Source organism: Cyanistes caeruleus, chromosome 2 (assembly GCF_971803275.1).
Source record: "Cyanistes caeruleus chromosome 2, bCyaCae1.hap1.1, whole genome shotgun sequence".
NCBI classification, from domain to species: Eukaryota; Metazoa; Chordata; class Aves; order Passeriformes; family Paridae; genus Cyanistes; species Cyanistes caeruleus.
Genome location: NC_141702.1, coordinates 7,476,829 through 7,498,565, shown reverse-complemented (window position 1 = coordinate 7,498,565; position 21,737 = coordinate 7,476,829). Strand labels below are relative to the sequence as shown.

Sequence of the window (21,737 nt, the reverse complement as noted above, 5' to 3'; positions counted from 1 at the left end):
TTTCCACAACACAGGTAAAAATGAAATTTATGCTCTGTAGCTTAGTCTTCCAGGGGATTCCTTGTGGGTCTAGGCTTTGAGGAATGGAGAGGATCAGTGCAAATTTTGGGGATTAGAACAGTGACAGAGTAGGAATTGCTGCATTTCTCTGCAGCTGTAGCTACCACACCTCTCCTAAAGTAGCTACCATTTCAGGTCTCCAGAAGCCTGCCCTAGCAGGTTGTACTGCAGAGGTACAACACTTTGCTGGTTGTAGAGACAAAGGACACTCAGAATGTTGTTTATATTAGTTTTCAAATAGTTGGCTGTTTTCTACACCGGGAAGAAGGCATGGGAAATGTACAAAACTCAGACAGGAATGTTTATCACCCCCTGCAGTGGTTCACGCTGTGTCAGCTTATTTTTTCTGTGTGCAAAAACCTGCACCAGTGCTTTTCCATGTCTGAAACAGGCCTTCAGCTGAGTTCTACCCACTCTGCTGCAGTTCAGGAAAGACACTGCATGCTGGCATAGGGCAGAGAAACGAGATTCAGGGCGGATGTCTGTGAGAGAAATAGAAGAGTGGTGTTCCATAGAGAAAAGGAGACTCAAGGGAGACCTAATGGACAGAACAGTTTTCAAGTATTTAATAGACAGCTGCCCCAAACAAGGATCTAAACTGTGAATAGTCACAACAGACCTTCCAGACATGGAATAAAGACACTGGAATAAAGTTGTACATCAACCAAATATTCTTGTCCTGCTGTGGAAGTGATACAAAGTAAAAATCAGTCTCCTGACTTCTCCGTTTGGTGTATACCATAAATAACACACACAACCAGAATAGCATAATGTATATTGAAAATAAGATAGCCTCTTAAGAGTCTTTCCATTTTAAAATTAATTTGTGTAAACCAGCCATGTTGTAAAGAAGGATTTTTGATAGGACAGTGTTCCTTTGGAATAATCTTTGCAAGGACATTCCCAGGCATATGTCTTCAGAGCAAATGGTATCTTCTTTTAAACTGCACATCCTTGTAACTGTGGTTAATCCAGAACCAAGATGATATACAAATCATGTAATTAGAGATATTTAACTTTATCTTGTGAAAGGTGTTGTTCAAATCTTAATCTTTCTGGTAGGCATCTGGATTCCCTTTTCCTTGTGCCATATATATAGACATCTTTTCTCATTCTTTGTAAATGTTGCTGTGAGAACCCTTCCTTGCCTGTAAACAATTCAGTCCTAGATATTTCTGTCTCCTACAGATATATTTTCTATTTTTCTTTTATGTAACTAATCTGCAAAGCACTTCTCTGATCTTTGCTGCTGTTTAGGTTAATCCTGCATTTCTGGCCCACTGTTGTCATTTGCAGTTTTCTTTTATGCCATTAAGAGGTACAAGTGTTTTGAGATACCAGTGTATCAATGAAGATCAGTGTAACTACATTTTGTGCTGGTAACAATATCATTGATATCTAAATAAAATGTTAATGAGAAAGGGTAGACATGGAAATGGAGATGACAGCTATGTACGAAATACATGAGCATAAGAATATTTACAAACTGAATGAAATCATTACATGAGTATAAGAATATTTACAAACTAAATGAAATCGTGACTTGTTGGAAGTTCAAGGGAAATTTTGACAGTAATTTGCAGTGGAGCCAGTATTCTGACTTTTCTTCATTTGACTTAGGTGAACTAAGTTTCTGAGGGAAAGATAGCAAGGGAAGCAATTAGCATTACAGAAATTAAATGGTCTTATGCTCTCTGAGGTAGGAAACATGTAACAAATGCAGTGAGCCATACTGAAAATGCTCTGAAGTGTGACAATTAAAAATAAACTTATTGATATGTAGAGAGACACAGAATTCACTAACAGATAAAAGAAATGAACTATAATAGCAGTGGTCATATTGGTTTTTGTTGGTGTGCCTTCTATGCTGGCACAAGTGTGCAGCTGAGCTGTGGGTTGGATTGAGAAATGGATCCACATTAAAAGTGTTTTGGTTGGAATTTTTAGCCCCATAAATGTTTGGGTCTGTGTGTTTCCATCCAGTGACTGCAGAATGCATGAAGAGGGGTCCAATGGAGAATGAAGAGTCTTGTCACATCACCAGTATTGCTTTGGAAAACTTTGTCTCCAGCTAAATTTGTGTAAGGGCATCAGAGCTTTTCTTACACAGCAAAAGTTTATTTTTTAACAGCTGAAATTAGTAAATTATTGTGAATTTTATACTATTTTTATAAAATAATGCTTGAGAACTGTGTCTTTCTATACTGTCTTTTATATTTTTAAAATGTATTAAGCGTGTTTGATTGGAAGGAAGCGACTGCTGTCTCTGAAGTGGACTAAAGGTTTGCATTTGTCCAGCATTTCAGTTTGTCTGTTGTGTCACCCTGTGGTGTTTGGATGCTCTCCTGGCTGTGTGCTGCCTTGGCTGCTAAGATGTCTTGGTACCTGCACAAGAGGGGTGGATCTTTCTCACTTTGGAGACTCAAATGAGGGGTACATCAATGTCATTAGCTGAGGGGGAATGGCAGCTCTCTCCTTGTCCATTGTATAATAATACTGTCAGGAACTAATGAACCTCAGCAAAGTGAGTTTGCATTTAACATCAAGATTGTGAAATTGCCTCAGTCACTGAAAAAAAATGAAACCATAACATTGACTAGTTAACATATATATAAATATATAAAAGTATTATTAACATTACAGATAAGTTGATTTCAGTTGCATGTGACAGTGGAGAATAAAGAAGTACTTGCATGTGTGAAATTCCATAACTCCTGGGATTTACCTTGCCTAACTTCACATGCTTAAAAGTCAGGTCAGCTCTACAGGATGGGTTAGTGCTACCAGGTACTGTATGTTGGGTTCTTTAAGAATAAGCTAGATAAACATCTGACAGGAGTTACTGCAGAATAACTGGCACTGTTTTGGGTTAGAGAGATGGACTTCTCAGCTACATTTTGAGTGGGAAAATAGTGCAGGGCTTGTGGTTTTCTGTTAAGGAAGGAAAACCTGAAAGTAAATATAGCTAAAAATAAGTTCATTAGCCAAGCTTGGAAATAGGAAATACAGAGGAAAATGAGAATCAGGGGAAAGGAAGTTAGGCTTGATGATACTGTTGATACTGTTTCAGTGACTGAAAAGATATTAAAGAAACTCACATAGGTATAGAAAATACTATTTTAGAGTAATAGAGGGGAAAATGGAAGAACTAGTTGAGTGTAATTCAGGGCCTACTTTATGCACTTCCTGCTGTGATCTCTCACTTTTTAGCTATTATAAAGAATGACAAAATAATATTTCATTGTACAAAGTCATCATCATAAATTGGCCAGCAGAATTTCAGATTACTTTGATTTTGCTGGATTTCATTTGTATATTGTTTTATTATTGTTCTCATGATACCGTTTACAAAATCAAAAAAGAAAAAGCCTATGTGGAATACAGAACTTCTGTTAGCATTTTCTCAAGTGGGCCAATACATAAAAAACAAACATTAAAAGAAAGGAGGCTGTTGCATGCTTAGCAGGCAACTTATGGAAAGCGTAAGGTAAGTTTTAACTTTGAAGCAGATTGTACTTTTAAGTAAAGCTGTAGCAACTCCTAAAAATACACTGGGATGCATATAAATGTGCTGGGTAAAGATGCAGAGTAATTAAAATGGAAATTTAGACTTTGTGGTATGTTGTTTATCCCCCACAGGGGAAATGTTTTGGAGGAACTGGTACCCCATTTAGACTTCTGAGTGCCACTGGTTTGGCATACTAAGTGTCGTCATTTTGCTTCCACTTCTAATTTAATTCCTAGTCTTTCTGGTTTTCCTCTGGTTTAATTACAGAATACAGACTTCCCTGCTGGGTGGCTCTGGACACGAGCTTAGCGGCAGTAGTCTCCTTATTCTTCCAGAGGACACTGCCTTTTCTGGTGACTTTCTAGTCTGGTGACTGTCCTTTCTGCTGGTGAAAGAAGGAGCTATAAAAGAGGATTGGCGCTTCATGGCATTTAGATGATCTGAACAATTCCCCTTTCCTAAACTGATTGATTTTGGCCCTGTAAAATAGCATTTGGGGAGAATGATGAATGCTTCTCTGTCTACGCTTTTCTCCTTTTCACAGCCCCCTCTCTGCTCAACTTGTTTAGTGCAAACTCCTTCTCCACATGCCTTTATCACTGTTCTTGCAAATATCTTCCGTACAGCTTGTGCTTAATAGAACAGTCATCTTTTATCTCTCTTCTTCACTGATTCTCCATCTGTTCTCCATCCAAACCAAAGCTGAAAATTTATCCTCTGCTTCGCATAAATCTCTTCAGCACTTCTTGCAGTGCTTTTGTTACTTTCAATTTTAACTTTACAGCCCTGTGATAGACAGTAGATAAAATAGCTCTGCACTGCACTGCTCTCTTTAATCATTACCTGAAAACAAATATTTATTTGTTCAATTGTTGTCCATTTTTGACTGTATCTATATGATTTAAATACTTGTTTTCAAGCATATGTACATAATAGCATATTCATAAATGTGGGAGCAGTTCTATTCTTTAACATTATACAATTTTAATTGATGTATAGCATTTTTTCCTAAGCCTTCCTATAAAATTTTAAGTGTCTATCTGGATAAACTGTAGTCCCTGTTTGTTACCAGACTATTTGTGCTGGGTGATGATGGCACCTTTAGGTAGATTGGCTCCTACTTAATTTTTGAATCATACAGGAGGGAAAACAATGTCACCAAAATGTAACAAATTTAGAAATTCATTAAGAATCACAGAACTAAAGTTTTTAATTTTACAGCTAGTTACTCCCTGAAACCAATTGTTTTGTCATCTGAATATTTGTCCTTTTTTAGTTCCACCAAATAGAACCAAACCAAACTTTGATAGCTGTTTAAAGAATCTCCTTTAATTTCCCATCTCCTCAACACTCAGATTGTTTTATAGAAGAGTAATGCATGAAAAACTAAAATGATCATATGACACAGTGACAAAGAAATGTCTGGTTGTAAGTTCTGAGAGATCTTTAATGCCTGGATACTTGCTGATCTCTGCTACTTCAGGTTTTCATCTTCCCAGAGTTCCCCTGTAACACTTTCTGTGTTTTGATTCAAGTGGACCAAACTATGAGATTATCACCCATAGAAGATAATATTTGTGAGAAAAATTTCATTGTAGTTTCTTCCTTTATTTGAGCCTAAGTAGTCCTCCAAAATATATCCTCCCTTTATTCTAGTTAGTTATAATTAAGTTTTATTTTGCTTGGATGTAACATAAGCATTGTACGTACCCAACACTTTTGAGACACAAGGATGTTAATCAAAGGTATTTGCAGGATTAGAAACATCTGCTGCTTTGAAATGTGCTATGTCCTTTGGAAATCTGATCATGTCTTCCCTCACCATGCTATGTCTATGAACCTCTGTATTAGTTATTTGATTTCAGTGATTTGTGCTGATTTCAGTGAAGGAAAGCATCACTTAAATAAAATTCTTAAAGCAGTAGTAATACAAAAACCCATTTAACCACAATTCTAATGCAAATAAGCACAAACTCCAATTAACCAAATAAATATAAAGTAAATGATGTGTTTAATACTTAAAAAGTCATATTTATTTGTTGTTTATTTTTTTTTACAATCATGAATGCTTCTTGAGGCTGCTTAAAGAGATCTTTGCAAACAAGGTAGTACAAATACCCTCTGCTGTATTGCATGCCTGTGGTTGTAGATGATTTAGAATGATGATTCCTTTGTCCCTGGGAGGATATTTGCATGAAGAAAACATTTAATTCAATGAAATGAAAGTGTTTACTTTTTTCAAGAACTGAAATTGTTCCTTATGAGATTCCTGGCTGCATCACTGTAATGGTACTAAATGCCAAACCTCTGAACCCATTAAGGTCCTTCAGAGCATAGATCTACTGTCTCGACCCAGAGTTTGTATGGAGTGAAGTGCTGTAACTGGATTTTAGTATCTATGCCCTATGAATGAGCTTGCCACTGTTCCCAGGACGGGAAAAAAAGACTCCCCAGGAGTATTAACAAGACCCAAAATGCACAGTAGGAAAAATAACTCCTAATAGTAGCTTAAGTATCTTTCCTAGTCTGTTTCCCTGGCTGTACAGGGTGAAGCAGGCACACCTTTCCATGGTTCCAGCAGTACAAAATGCCCTTGCACACATGGCTGCTCACTCTGCTTTATTCTTCTCTTTGCATTTTAATGAGGAAAAAATAGGGAGTTCATTAAGATCTTCCCTTTTGCCTATTTCTGTCACATAATCATGATAGTTTAGCTTCCATGGATCTGCCTGCCTGACTCTTGCCTGTATCTGTATTGTCTCTTGTCTCTGAGGTTGAGGTTCACCTGGCTAAATGTAAATGTTTGTGTTCAAACCAGTCCTCCTGCTTGTGTTTGAAGTCAGTGGAAAGGAACAGGCACTTATTTATTTATTTAATAGGGACAGATCACCACAATCAGTTTTAGAAATCTCTGTTAGGGCATGAGTAATCTGCTATAGAAGTGCTTTCCTTTTTTTGACTGATCGTGCAGGAGTGTAGATGAAAGGTTCAGTGTATACACCTGCATTTAGCCAAATGAAATTTACATTCAACGTCTTTGATCCTCAATTTATCTTGCCAGATTTTTTTCTTTTTCTTCTGTGTGCATGTATAAATTTACATGCTGTGTAAGACACTGACAGGAGACAGTGATGCAGCCTTTTTAGTAATTGAGCATTTTCATATAAAAATTAGACATTTCTGAAATTGTTGCAGGTTTCCATGGGACCCAGCTGGAACAGAAGAGAGCCTGAAGCAATTTTCCTTTTTTTTCCCCCTATCCTGGTTTTCCTTAATGAATAAAAAGGCTCTTCAGTTGTATTTTCTTCAAGTTTTATGGAGACTGTACACCTGCACCAGCTAGATTTGTTGTTACTGCATGATTTTTAGCATTATACTGTTCCTCCAAGAACATCCTGACCTCAATCAAAGTAGACAGTAGTCTCTCTGCTCCCTTCCATGACAGCCATTAATAACAACAGCAGCAGTGAACTTCGCTGAAGGTCCAGTCCTTCAGAAGAAGTTGTGAGGGTCCAGCGGATCCGAGGATGTAGCTATAGTGTAACCATGCCACAGATTTTACAGTTTCAGTACATGGAAAGTCGTGTAGACAGCTTTCTAGTCTCTCTGTATCTGAGACCACAGAATGTCTCTGTATTGTAGGAGAAAAGAAGGTCATTGGAGTTCTTGGTTCAGAAATTATGTCACTCTGCTTGGTGGTCGCATTGGGATGCTTTTTTTGTGGGAGTGACCTCCACAGACTTCTGAACTGTCAGTTCCATCCCTTATGATTATCTCTTGTGTAGCTTTGAATATTAATGGCACAAAGCCGTCCTTGTCTGCAGTGAGCACAATCCAAGAAGAGCCTACAAAAATTAAGCAAAAAAAGAAAATGAGTGCACTGATCTGGTTATGTAAATGTAGAAGCACGTTTTTAAAAGTCAGTGAGCACGTAGGCAGAGCAGGCTTTCTTTTTGTGCACTAAAGCCTTATTACACTAATGACATTAAGGTCTGACAATCCATGCTCAACACACCTTTGTGCAAATGCAGTGAGGGGCTAAATTAAAGGTCTTGCAAGGTTTGAGGCATTTCATCCCTTGTTTAAATTAAGTTCAAACACAAGGTGCATCTTTGCTAGTTCTAATAAACTGTACGTATTTTCATCTTTTGAAAACTCTACCAGCCTTTCCATGCTGACTTTTGTTCTAATGACATCTGCTCATCCTTTTCACTCATCTGCTCTACCCAAATGACAAAGAGATTATAAAAACTGGAAAAGTTGCCAACAAAAATGATTGTGCTTGTTCTAGTAGGGAGTAGGGGTCTCCAGATCATTACTGTCAAAACAAGATTTTTCCATATGTTTTCAAATTCATATAGCAAATAGAAGAAAGTTACACCTTGAAAATTATTTACAAATATGATTTAAAAAAGCTGCTATGGTAAAATTTTGTGTCTTTTAATTATTTATTGAATCTTCTTCTAAAGAGAATGAACAAAATATGGATGACATTTTAAATATTTTTTTTCTGAAAATAAAAAAGAGACAAGATTTAAAAACTAAAAGACTTCAAAACCATTTAGGTTCTCTTTCTGAATTGCATAGAAGTTGAAAATAAACCTCCCCCCACTTTGTTTTTACTCTTCTTAGCAAATTGGCTTAAAATTTTTATTTTATTTAATGATTCATCTGGCTTTCTTTTTGGCTGGATATTGCAGTTCTCATAGAAAAGAGCAAATTCTCTTTTTTCTTTTTTTTTCTTTTTCCCAAGTTTGTCACTTTATGGGAAAAAAAATCTGTGACACCTTAAAAGTGTTGTGGAAGCCCTTATATGACACACTCTCCTTAGAGCATGTGATTCTGTCATTATTGAGCAGGGGCATTAGCTCGGATATGAGGGAAAGAAAGCCCCAATTGTTTCTGTGTTGGGATTTTAGATTTTGGGTATAAAACTGTTTTAGAAATTGAATGTGAAAAAAGGAACTCTGGAAAATCTAAATGAACCATTCTTATTTTTTGTCAGTCATAACAAAGCATGCTCTTGGAGAAGGTAAATCTCCCCTTCTTTAACTACTATCAAAGTACTTTTCCAGGCTGGTTATATGTTCTCATGTCACCTGTTACATCATAAGAAGATTGTCCTTCCAAACCATGAATCTTTAATCTTCTGCTCTTAATACTTTCTTTCTAAATCTGAACAGATTTCAGATTCTGTGAGCAGTGGGCCTGAAAGCAGAAGTTCTATGGTCCAAATGGATATTCCATTGTTCATCAAATTGATGAAGCATACTGTTGTGTCAGACTCTTGAGACTTACTTTTGTCTATTGAAATACCGGGAATTCTCAGTGTCATTGGTAACACTTGCTTGAAGCATATCCCATGGAATATTTCAATGGAAAAGCCATGTGCAGAGTGTAGTCCCTTTCACAGTGAACAATTATTATGATGGTGTACCAAAAAGAGAGACTCCTGTGTGCTGCTACCAGGGCACTCCATGACAGACTATGTTTAGCACAGGTAATGGTATTACAGTTCTGGGCTTAAAGTGCAAACAATGAGGCCGAGCTCATTGCTCTTTTAACTCTGATGATCTTAACAGCATTGCTGTGGACATGAATTTGACTTACAGTTGTGAAGCTTTTCCCTCCAATCTATTAATGCTTAAGTGTTTACTCATAGTAAAAATGCCTGGCTGTCATTATAATGCAAGCATGCTAGTCATTATATACCCTTTAATCATATAGTATTAAAGGACGGGAGTGATATTTTTAAATTTCACATTTAATATTTATGTCTTGTGTCCAAAGAAACTTTTAGGAATATAAGCAAGTACCATCTAGAACTGAATAAAGAGCTACACAACTGCTTCTGTTCCAAACATCATAATTTTGCAGGATTTTGGTGAATTTTAGAAAGACTGTTGTTTCAGTTTTTCTTTTTGCTGTAAGCATACAGACTCAATATCAGAAATCCGAGCAGAAAGAGGGACACGTTAGGATGAATCTATGACATTATCTTTTTGATATCTCTGAAGTCTAATACATGAAATTGAGGAGAGGTGTTCTGCTAATTAAATATTCAGCTGCTCTATAGAGCTGAATAGAGGTTTTCTCAGTCCCTTTGTTTATTATGGACATTTATTTCTAAAATCAAGAGCTGGAAATACAGGCCAAAAATGAGCTCCTCCTCACCCTGCAGCACTGCATCATGTTGCTGCAGAAGCCTGCTGGGAAATAGCTCAGATCTCAGCAGCAAGTAGGATTTTTTCATATATGTTTCCAGTGCACTGCATACTCAAGGAAGATTCCTGACAAAAATGTGGAACCTGCATATCCTTGTCTTCTGGAACTACCTCGGAAAGGATCATAGTAGTCTATGATGAGAAAAGCCATCAGAAGCATTATAGAGAAATGGCTAAGAAGTGGCAGAGTGTGTGTTGCTGAAAAGGTGTCACAGGAACAGACAGGGAGAAGGCGATTCAGAGGCCAGTCTGGGGCCAGAGTTCCCTTTGTGGCATCTGTCTTTATGAGTTAATCAGTGGTAGGTGGTAAAAATGGAAGATTGGCAAATAGGAACATTGAGCTTCATTTTTTATCTTACATTAAAATAATCCCAAATGTGACTATATATATATATATTCTGAGAGTGAATTTTTCTCCAACCTATACTCTACTCTTAGGGCCAAGACGTGCTAGTAAGAATGGGTGAAGCAAAATGCCAAAAGGTTTTAGGAACGTAATTCTACTTCCAGGTATCACAGTGTACTGATTATTTTCTCAACCTTCCTTTGCAGAGGCACCTAACATATTACTCTGCTAATAGGTAGCTTTGCAGTTAATTAGCATTTAAATTATTTCAAGAGACTCTGCTGTATTTCAGACATGGGAAAACACACACTTCCAAAAAAGGTAGTTAGCTCAGTTTACTAAAGTCTGGGGTAATTATTCTATCACAAACGCCTCTTTTATGCTAAATATCTCAGGTGAAACCAGATAGCAGAAATAAAAAGAACATACCGTGTTTCATTTCAATAACAGGCAGATCAAACAGCTGCTGGACTAAACTCAAATGGATCTTGCCATCACAGAGGAGAACATCTTTTGTTTCTTCAGTAACTGATCCATTTGAAAAGCTTTTCTTCATATGCATGTATGTAAAAGAAAAGATCTTGTTAATGGCTTAGACATTGAGCCCGAGTTCTTATAACCATTCCTCTGCTCTTACTCCTTTTAGTTCTTTAGTCATTTTGCTTATTTTTGGTCTGTCTTTCCTACAGTTTATAGATGACATCATCATGCAGTACCATTCTAAGCACAATTTCATAGTCCCATATGAGGAGGATGAAAATGTCTCTTTGGTTTTTGCTGTGTGAGCTTCTGCAGCTCAAAGCTGCCTCAGCCCTGTGTGTGTATTGTCCTGGGGTGGGCATGTGTGTGTCTGTTGGGCCTCCCTGCCTGAAGGCAGTGTAGTGGAAGGGAATGTATCATTCCTGGAATAATGTTGTTCCAGATGCTGTCAGAGTAAATGAGTACTCTGCTCAGTTTCAGCTCTGTGTGTAGGTGGGTTTGAGAGCTGTTGGGCAGCTATTCCACCCTGCTAAAATAACCTCAGGGTTATTTTGGCACAGGGAGTGTTGCAGAGAGACTGGACACAGCCACAGTCTCTCTGAAAAGCTGTTACAGCAGGGTAGCTTGGGAATCCTGTGATCTTGCTTTGAGAGAGAGGGAATGTATGTATTTTAAGCCTTGGAATTTGCTCTGATATTCACTGGAAGAACACACTTGAATATAAAGGTGGCTTGTTTGTGCTTCATGAAATTTGGGTGTCCCTGAGAATAAACATCTTTGTGTTTCATCTTTCTGGTTACTTCAAGGTACAAGGACAAAAAATAGCTGAGCTACTATGTTCATGGTGTAGATATATATTTAAATTTACATTTTCCTATCTGCTATCATTTAAAAGTCCTTTTAATATTGAAAATTTTCCAATGACTCAATGTCATTATGAAATAGATGTGAATGGGACATTTTCTTCTAAATATTGCTAAATAATGTTGCTATACTTTGTCCTGTAAATTTCATTTTGTTCTTTACATGCTTTCTCCCTGTGTAGTTCCATGTGTTATGTTTTGCTTAGTTTATTTTTCTTTGGCATCTTTATGTTTGCAATACCACCAGATTTTACATATTTGTTATGAATAAACAGTCTATTTACCCAATTTCACAGACCCCTCTGTTTCATATATTCAAAAGGGATCCAAGGTTTCAGAATGGGCTGACAGGATCTCATCCATCCTAACTCCTGTTCTAGTCCTATTCTGTCTGTGTCTACTTCACACCCTTGAATTTTTTCTTGCTAATGTAAAACTTAACAGTTGAATGAATTCACAACTGCATCTTCTATTTGTCTGCACAGTAATCTGACCTTTGACTAAATAAATGTCTCTTGTAATGCTTGTCTTCATTTCTAATTGTTGTGTCTTTTGACAGTTGCTCTCTGTGAACGTGTGCATTTTTGCTGTGTAACAACCTCTCTAAATCAATCCCTTTCACTTTTCTGTACACAGTATCTGTGCTGTCATGCAACCACATTGAATACTGTAAATCAGAATGTCTGCTAACTGTAGCAAATGTCTTTTCCCCCAATCTGCTATAAATTGCTCATGCAGATAGTCTGTGGCTGATTTGTTATTTATTTATTTATTTATTTATTGTGATTGATTTTTATACATAAGAACCATAAAAAAATATCTTTCCATTGAAAACACGAACTTTCCAACTTTCAAGGGTCTTCTCAGCTTTTTTTCCACAGTCCAAACAACCAGAAATTTGTTGGTGCATAATTAATAAAGGACATATCTAAGGAATGTGTCAAGGAAGTATTTCTTAGTCATAAGAAAGTTTTCTTTCAAGGAAGACTTTCAAGAAAACTTTCAAGGAAGTTTTCTTAGTCATAAACCTATCGCAACGTTTTGTTACAGCTGTGACTATATAAAAGAAATTCTTTGTAACTTTTAGGTATTTCCAAGTAATGTAATATTATATTCTCTTAAACCTAAACACACCCAAAACTCAGTAGGCTGAATGTTCAGCAGTGAGCGTGTACTTTGCACAGGCATTGCAAAGTTGCTCTTTGCCTGTGCAGGTATTTGTGCAAAGCTTTGTCATTGCTGCAGATTGTGGACTAGCACATCTAACAATTATTTCATTTTCCTGAGTTCAGGTTGACATAGCAGAGTTTATTTAAACTGGAACTTCAGTTCATGAATTATAGAAAAAAATGGACTGTAAATGAGACAGGCTCATCGCCTAGTCCCAAGTGGTCCATTTTCCACATAGATATGCTTCAATTCAAGAGTTATCAGAAAATAATCTAGCTCTGTCTCTCTTGACTTAAAATAAGTTAAATGGAAACATATACTCAAGACAACTTTCTTCTAGTTTGTTTTCTATATAGCATTGTATATTATTATTGGAACAGCCATTGGGAATGAAAGACATTTTTGTATACACAAAACTACACAACACCTACGTTTTATCCTAAACAGTTTTTCAAGTACAGACCTGAAAGATCAAGACTTGGTTGTTTGTCTTTTGTCACTGCCAGTGTCATATGTGCTATTTTCTCTGTCTTTGTCATATACTTCTATTTATAATGATAAACATAATCATTTTACACACTTATTTTTAACTTTTTACAAATTCTGTCAGGTCAAGAATCTTTCTCTGTTATAATCTTCTAATTATTTAGCCTTTTTGTTTAATGCTCAGTTTAAGTGATGATAATGTGCCTTCTCTTGGAGGAATGTGTTCACACACATGTCACAGATTAACTGATTTAAACCTCTACCTTCTTGTGAGGCAGGTAACTCTTAGTAACCCCTTTCTATAGATGATCATATCATTATACAGGGAGCTTAAGAGATTTAGTCAAGGTCATGGAAGTAATTTGTGACAGAGGTAGAGGTACAACTAAAAGCTTGCCTTGGTACTTCCCACTTTCATGCCTTAACCCAAAGATAATTTTCTAGCCAAATCTAGATTTAATCCACCTCTTCCCAAAATCCATGTCTGTTTTTGCTATATTGTTATTTATCTCCAATAGGAATTAGAGAACCTGAAATTCCCAGATTAAAATCCCTTGTGTTAGTTGCTTTATTCTAGAATAGAGTTTATTAGTAGACAAAGAACATGTTAATCACAGAAGAAGCAAGTATATTTCCACATACGTTAGTGTATATTTTCAGATTAAGTTTCTTTAGCCAACTTTCTGTAGTAAGTCCAACTCTTCTTCAACAAAAACCCAGAAAAAATAAATGATCAGTTCAATAATTGTTTTCCTTCACCTGTGTCAGCCTGCCCAGATGAGATTTTATAGCCTATAAAGGGTGTTCTGGGCAGCAGCCAGCCTATCACAGCAGTGCCAAACTCTTTCAAAACTCACATTTTGGATTGCAAATAGGTACGAAAAAAAAATAATTTACTAAGGCAAAAGGATTCCTGGATGAGATGTTACACACCTCACAGATGTCTGCACAATAAATGAATATGCCTTCTCTCCCTATTTTGGACCCCACTGAGCAGTCAGCTGGAGCTGGTTCTACCTCTTGACCTTTTCTTAATTTGTCTTGTATTTCCTAAACCACTGCCTATGCTCCTCTGCATGCTAAGATCACCGCAATGAACTTAAATTCAACAATAGATGAAACAATGAAGTAAATGAGAATGTGCTACCAATCAGAGCTGATTTTATTGACATTGGGTTAGCAATCAGTTGAAGTCTCAATGTATCTTTCTTGCCCATGGATGCCTAGGAATGTGAAATGATTTTCAGATGAGACCTGCCAGCTGTGTTGCCAGTGCTCTATACCTGCTGAAGGATGTGCCTCACTGATATGTCCCCACACTGCCTTTGTTCTTTTCATAACAGTATTGTATTTTGGATTCACAATCATCTTGTAGTCATTTAGCATGTACAAAAGCAGAAATTTCATCTCTTAATCCTGGAATATATTACTATGCCCTTTATATTAGTTCATTTAGTTAATTTCAATTTATTTTTTTTTATTCTAGATGTTAAATAATAGTCATCAATTTACAGATCTGAAATCCTGATCCTTTATCAAAAATATTACTGACTGCATGTCATATGCAGATTTTATAAGCATAATTCAGCAGATCATTAATGAAACTTTTACACGAGCTTGAAAATCCACCATGAAAAAATCCACTAGTAATTTTTTTTCTATTTTCTTCTATATTACTATAACTATTCCTATCTCCCCTGCAGTTAATTCTTTAACTATCTTATTTTTCTTCTATTAATCCCTATTCTCTGCTGTTGAACAAATAATTTCCCCTGTGGCTTGATTTCAAATACTGTACTGAACTACAGGTATTTTAAATATTTTTCATCTCCTTTGTGTTAATAATGTGTTCTTTCATAAGGGATAGGTATCAGGTTAGTACATGCATTGTACAGTGAATAGTGCTGTAGTTTTCTAGGATTCTGGTTTCATTCTTTTAAACCCTTGATTTCAACTGTGTTGTGCTCCACTGGTGATTTCAGGTTTGATACCTTAGTACCCATTACTCAGCTTGCTTTTACTTTGCCCCTATATTTGTTGTCCAGGATGAGAAAAAGCTAGTAAATTAGCTAAATATGGGGGTTCTGTTCCAGAAGACACTGAAATAGCTAAGGAAGAGAGCATTGAAAAGGAAGGAGAATTATGATTTACATTCTCATTGCGCCTTGTGCAGCACTGCCACAGGTAGTGTTCATTAGGTTTGACAGCTTGCACTGCTCCCCTTCTCTGTCATTATTTCTACTGCTGCTGTGACTCCTGCCTGCTTTCTGGTAGATTCTGTTTTTATTGTGGTGGAGATATTGCTGTCTTTCCTTTCCTTACCTTTATGTGGGACATTCCAATTGCAACCTTAATTAACCTGGCAGAGAAGCATAAGCCTGTAAAATGTTTACGCTGGAAGAGATCTAAGGTGCTCAGAGGTGCTTAAATCCCAGTGCAATTTGCATTTATAGGGCACATCAACATTCCTGGTGACACGATGCTGGGATTTCTCTCCTCTTGTCTCTCTGTTAATAGTTCTGCAGCTACTGTTTCAGGTGTACTGTCATCTAAGATACACCTTTTGTGCTTGTGCTTCCATGGTCTTTATGTATGATCTTTACTTTCTTTGTGCAGTTAAAACTTGGCTTGCTTCATTTTTGACATTGCATGTTCCTTTCCTTTTGCACCTGCGTATCCAACAAACAAATCATCTGCTCTAACAAAAGGAATTGTGTCTCCTCTAGAGACCCTGCTTGTCTGCTATTGATCAGTTTCAGAACACTGTTGACAGAATTTGTTCATAACAAATTCCTCAACCTTTGCTCAAAATGTTATCCATGCATTAATCACACTTCTCTTGACTACTGCAGGTCTTTCTTTTACAGTCATCCTAAATCTCTTCTTTATAAATTTCAGGATAGCTGACTAGTTTCTTACTCCAGGGAGCAGTCATATCAGCTTCCTCTTCCATCATTTTCATGACTTACTTTCTATTGCTCAGCCCAAGTCAGAAATGCTCTTTGGATTTTGGAAGGGTTCATGGTCTTATTACAGCTCATCGTTTCAGCCTGCTCTTCGCTCATTTTACTCTGCCATCCTTATATTCCCATTCTTTACGTCATGCATTTCTATCAGAGCTTTAGTGCCATATGTTTGGATCCTTTCTGTTCACCTCCCAGATATGTGTATTAAAAAATAAAAGTTTATTTTGTAGCTGACCTTGACATTAAAGTTTCCCATAGGAAATTGTAGGAAGATACTATAAAAGTACAAATTGACTTGTGTACAATTATTGGTGAGTGCTAAGAAAAGAAAGTCATTGTGACAAATTGCTGAAAAGATATTATTTCCTGTTTAATTATGCAATATATGCTCTCAGTGATATAAACTTTTGACATCTACTGCTTGTGAACAAGATGTAGGAGTTTAAAGATATTCTTCAGATTAAAATGAATCTTATTCCTCCTGGAGAGGTTTGCCTAAATGTCTTTAATTTGAGATCCAGATTGGCTTTATTTCCACTGTAATTAGCTTTTGAATTAGACTAGTTTAAATATTCTGCAGCTGTTTCTTTTCTGAGGGAAAAGGATGATAAAAATATCGTTTTGCAAAATGAAACAGAAAAAAAAATTTGACAGATCCTCTTTTTTTTTTTCTTTTTAAAGAATATCTTCTTATTGCGTTTGTCTGTCTACCCTCCCACATTCCCCTGAATCACAAGCCTGTATGTGATGAAAGAGCAATAATATTTGCTTTTCAGGGTTGAATGATCAAGTTACCTCTGGTGGCTGAATGCTATTACAAAAGTGATAGTGCAGTGACATTTCCAAAGTGTGAATGATCGTGGTTTTCTTCTATGGCTATGAACTACAAAGAATACAAATTCTGGTAACACTGCATAGATGTGACTTCAGAGGAGTTACAGGCAGGCTTGCACTAACAGGATAAACAAAGGTTTTGATGACTGTTAAATGTGCAGACATTATGAATTATTAAGTAATAAATGTTTGGGTTTTTTAGTTTTCTAAGCAGAACAGGAAGTACCCATAAATGTGTCAATAACGCTTCTGCAAAACAGTGTTCATAACTGCTTGTTAATTATTGCTACGTTTTTATCTATTATGTTTTAAACTTTCATTTTATTTTTTAAATGCATAAATATGGTTATGCAGTTCTGATCATTATATTCTTTAGTACAATAGATTTCTCAATCAAGACTGAGCCTCTGCTGTGCTGGGGATTATAGAGACACTTAAGAAGACATGCACTTGGCACGAAGAGCTGGAAGATAATGGCCATATTATTGACTGGACTGCAGTGTTCCTAAAGCTTAGAATGTTTTCCACTGGCTGATATTTATATCATATGGCAATAAAGCTATTTCCTGACTTTTTGCTCAGTGAACACAGAGTCTGGCTGGAACCCACAGCCCAGCTGGTCTCTGAGCTCACCGTGCACTAAACAACTCCTGAAGGAGGAACAAGTTTCAGATGTCTGAATATAAACTAATCAAAACATCAATTTCTCTGAAAATTTTCAATTGCTTATGAAGCAAATATTTCCCTGTCTGTCTGTAGATCTTTCTGCAAAGTCTACTCTTCATTATTTTTTGGCATCATGCTGTGATCCTGTTTGATTTCAGAAGAGGGGCTGAACTATACAAGGCATTAGTTGAGACTTCCCCACGAAAGCTGTGTGTGGGAAGGCATTAGTGGCACTTTTTCTTAGTCATTGTAATGCCGTGCTAGCAGTGCTTGCTGCTGGCTTAATGTGAAACTAACCTGTTTGGATAAATAAGTATTCCTTTCAAAACATAGTTTTTCTAGCAGTATTTCAGAAGCACTTAATTTTTTTGGGTTTTTTTCTGAAGAAAAATAACAAGTTAACTAATTCTTACTTATGGTGCAAGCATGTGTACAGCAGCTTCAGATCTTAGATTAATGTTATATGTCACAAATAAAACTTCTCTTGGGAAAGGTTAATTCAATTGAATCCTAGAAATAGGGCTGCTTGCTAAATAAATAAATTGATTTTTGTTAAGAAATCAAAATTAATTTGAACATTCTGGAGAACAGAAGGGCTTGCTTCTTGGCCAATAAAATCCTAAATTATTTAAAGTAGACATGCTGCTTTTTTACCAGAATTTGTATAATGTGTTCAAGTTAAATTATTGACTAATTCAGATTGAAATCATTGTTTTTGTCCAGAGAACTCAACACACCAGAATGTGTTTAAATGCCAAGTAAACGATTACTAGAAAGTAATGACCATTCTTGAATTGAGGCACCATTCCCTTAATGAGTGTTTAAGGAGGGGTATTTAGATGTCTGTATGGCTTCCTTTAAAGTTAAAGGAAGTAAAATTTGCTTCAGCATCATCATAATGCAGTGTATTATTTTGACATAATGCTGCTTATGTTACAGTAAATAAGAATGCATTTATAATTGGAATCTACATCCTGAAAGGGACACCAGTTGTATCATTACAATCAGCATGTTCAAAAATCTGATCATGTTAATAATGTTCGTATTCCTGTGAATAATATTAAAAATAGTAGATAGAAATAATTAGCCAACTAACATTCCTTAGTTGAAATTCTTATTGAAGTTAGGAGGAAATTTGCCAAAACAAGGGTAGATAGGAACATGATGGTTTGAAATTCTGATATTAATTCTGATTTAATGAAATCATAATTACATATTGATGGATTGGAAGGGTTTTGTTTCTTAGAGGGTTTTTTTTCATAAAATTTTAAGTGGTTATGTGTTTTTCAAATTGAGTACATCTTATTTTGCAAAGAATAGTGTTGAGAAATCAAATTAGAAATAAGCCAAATTCATGTAATGTCCATTTAAATTTTCCATAAATTGAGATTCAATACTTTTTTTCAGTCTTCTTGTGAGTCTGTCTATCTTAAGACCCTGGATCTGAGCTCAGGTTTAAAGTTATTACATTTCTGGTGAGCTACTGTAGCCCCCCATTCATTGTCTTATCTCTGAACTAAACTAAAATATAAGTCTTTTGTAGATTAACAACTCTGTCTCTGTTCTGTCCTGACAGATGCACACAAAATCAGTCAGTGTCCAAGACAATTGTGCATGATCAAAGAACAAACAGGCAAATCTCCCATGTTAAGTATCCTCTAAACTATCCACATCATCCTGAGTTACTGTTCCAATGAAAAATTATAATTACATTTTAGATTAAACTTGATGCCGAACCTAGGTTACATTTCTTATGATAAGAATAAACTTCATCCTCTCGGTTTAAAAAATGCAAGATTGTTTAAAAATGTTTGGTTCCTATCACAGTATTTCTAAGCTGACAAAATGTTACCTGGTAAGTGACACGCACGACAGGCGGCTCCTGGGAGCATGGGTAGGCTAAAGATATCCTCCTCCCGTTCCTAGCAAAGTCCGTAATTTCGGAAAGGCTCAGCTGTAACTCATTGAAACTGCCACAAAGTCTCTCTAGATTTCTAGATATGTGACTCATTCCCCTTTCACTTGGCAAATTGTTGTTTTTAGGAGAATTTGATGCTTCTTGGATCACACTGAACTGCACTTTAGGGGATGTCGGTCTGCTGGAAATCCTGCTAGGTGATCCAAAACCACGGAGAGACACTGAGCGATTTGTAGGTTCAGCATCCAATGTTTCCAAGGCCACCGAGGAGTCACCTGGGAGCCTTTTTTCATCCAGGTCACTCACACTTGATGAAGGGCTCTGCTCATAACTAGGGCTCTTTACTTCTTCAATGAGTCTTCTCCTGCCACTTGGAGACTGAATAACTGTGCTTCTTGGTATTAACAACTCCCTGCTTTGAGGCTGGTCTTCTGTGGCAAGATTCTCAAAGAATTTTCTTCTTCCAGGTATATTAACAGAGGATTCAAGGTTATAGAACATATTCTGCTTAGTCTCAGGCAGTGCTGAAGAATTTTCTTCCAGCATCAATTCTTTGACCATAAGACGCATTACATACCTGTCTGAACTTGAAGATGGAATAAGATTAGGCTCAGGGAACCTCTGCTTGCCAATTAGAATCAATAAGAGTTTATCTGTTAAAAAGCACAGACCCTTTGGTCTTTCATTTTTTTCCAGCTGGATTTGTTGAATGTGAGGCATGCTGGAAGAGGTTACTGAATACACCAGAACAATATTAGAAGTATTAGAGGCTACTGCCACAATCTGAGCTCTAAGGTCAAAAGCCATTATATCAGGAACCAGAATACCTGGGATGGTGACTTTTCTGGTGGTCGTTACCTTCCTCTCAAAAGTTACCAAGATCAAGTGAGAAGAATCTTGACCATTTGTTGCGGCAGAGTCTTTGCGTTTCAGAGTAATGAGAGGACTGGGATCAGACCGACGGTGGTTTGCAAGGATATGGGTCAAATCCACAGGACCTGATGAAGAAGAAGCAACGGAATCAACACCTGATCTATCTGAATCTATGGACTTTCTTCGTGTGTCCATGGAGTATTCCTCATCACCGAGCACCAAAGCAGACTGTGAGATTAAAGAGCCAGCTTCTGTACCTGAGGGCACATCAAATGCAATGCCTGCATTGAAACCACAGATATTATCTAAAGGAAGCTCAGTAGCTACAGCAATTTGGAAATCCAGAGTGGCTTCTATAGCGCAGATATAACCTCCCACATCAAAAACTGGGCAAAAGGAGCAGATATTTAGAGTTTTCTGAGCATTATCCCATATGTAGGAGTGCAGGGCACTGCCTATAGCGACTACTAAACGATTACCATCCTTAGTCCAGCAAGCACAGTGAATGAGTCCGCTGCTTTTGATCTCTGCCTTAACCCGTGTGTTGTCAGTACGAACGGCATGCAGGACTGAAGCATCTCGTTTTGTAAGTACAGCCAAGATCTCCTTCTTTGGATGCCAGACACAGCCCTGAGAAAGCAGTGGAAATGGCTCACCAACTTCACAAGTCTGAGAAATCAAGGGCTTTTTCTTCTCTGCACTGCTGTAGACCAGCTGCCAAATGCTTACATGCTTCTTGTGCTGAACAGCGAGCAGAGCTGGGGTATCTGTAGAGCAACATGGGCCCCAGTAAAGCCCATGCACATGTTCAAATTGACCAACAATGCTTGAGTCTCCAAACTTCAGCTCTCCATTTTGATAGTATAAAGTAGTCAGTATCACTTGCTTCCCATCTGTCCAGGCAATTCCATGCACAGGGTGGATAGCTTGATATAAAGCATTGAGGCCAGTTCTCAGCAGCTTTGCCTTTCCCAGGTCCATCTTTTTAGGCTTTCTTTCTAATGGTGATTGTTCCAAAGTAGAGAATCCATGGAATTCACTTGCGGATCATCGTGAGAAAATTTTTTTCTCATGTCTCCTTCCCTTCCTTTCCAGCATCAAGCTGCTATTTTCCACTAATCATCCAAGAGTCTATATTGTGAACTCCTTCTCTGTAGGCCTGCAGCTGCTCTTCTAAGTATAAATCCATGTCAAAGCTGCTTTGGCTAGGTCTTTTCCTGGGAGGAGTTATTATCTTCATGTGATTGCTAACAAGGTTTAACCAATTACTGTGCGTTTTCGTAGAAGGCTATTTTTAACTCTTCAGTGCTGGGAATATATTTAAAAATAACACTAATACTTTG

At 37.0% G+C, this 21,737-nt stretch overlaps 1 protein-coding gene across 1 annotated transcript in view; it reads right to left on the bottom strand.

The window, feature by feature from the left end:
• Nucleotides 1–6,129: 6,129 nt before the first annotated feature.
• WDCP (WD repeat and coiled coil containing) overlaps nt 6,130–21,737 on the bottom strand; it is a 16,279-nt gene continuing 671 nt past the window's right edge. Inside the window, 4 exon segments of the mRNA XM_023924320.2 lie at nt 6,130–7,275; nt 7,277–7,413; nt 10,568–10,688; nt 19,456–21,375. Of these exon segments, the coding sequence (XP_023780088.2) occupies nt 7,252–7,275; nt 7,277–7,413; nt 10,568–10,688; nt 19,456–21,375 (2,202 nt within the window). The 3' untranslated portion in view covers nt 6,130–7,251.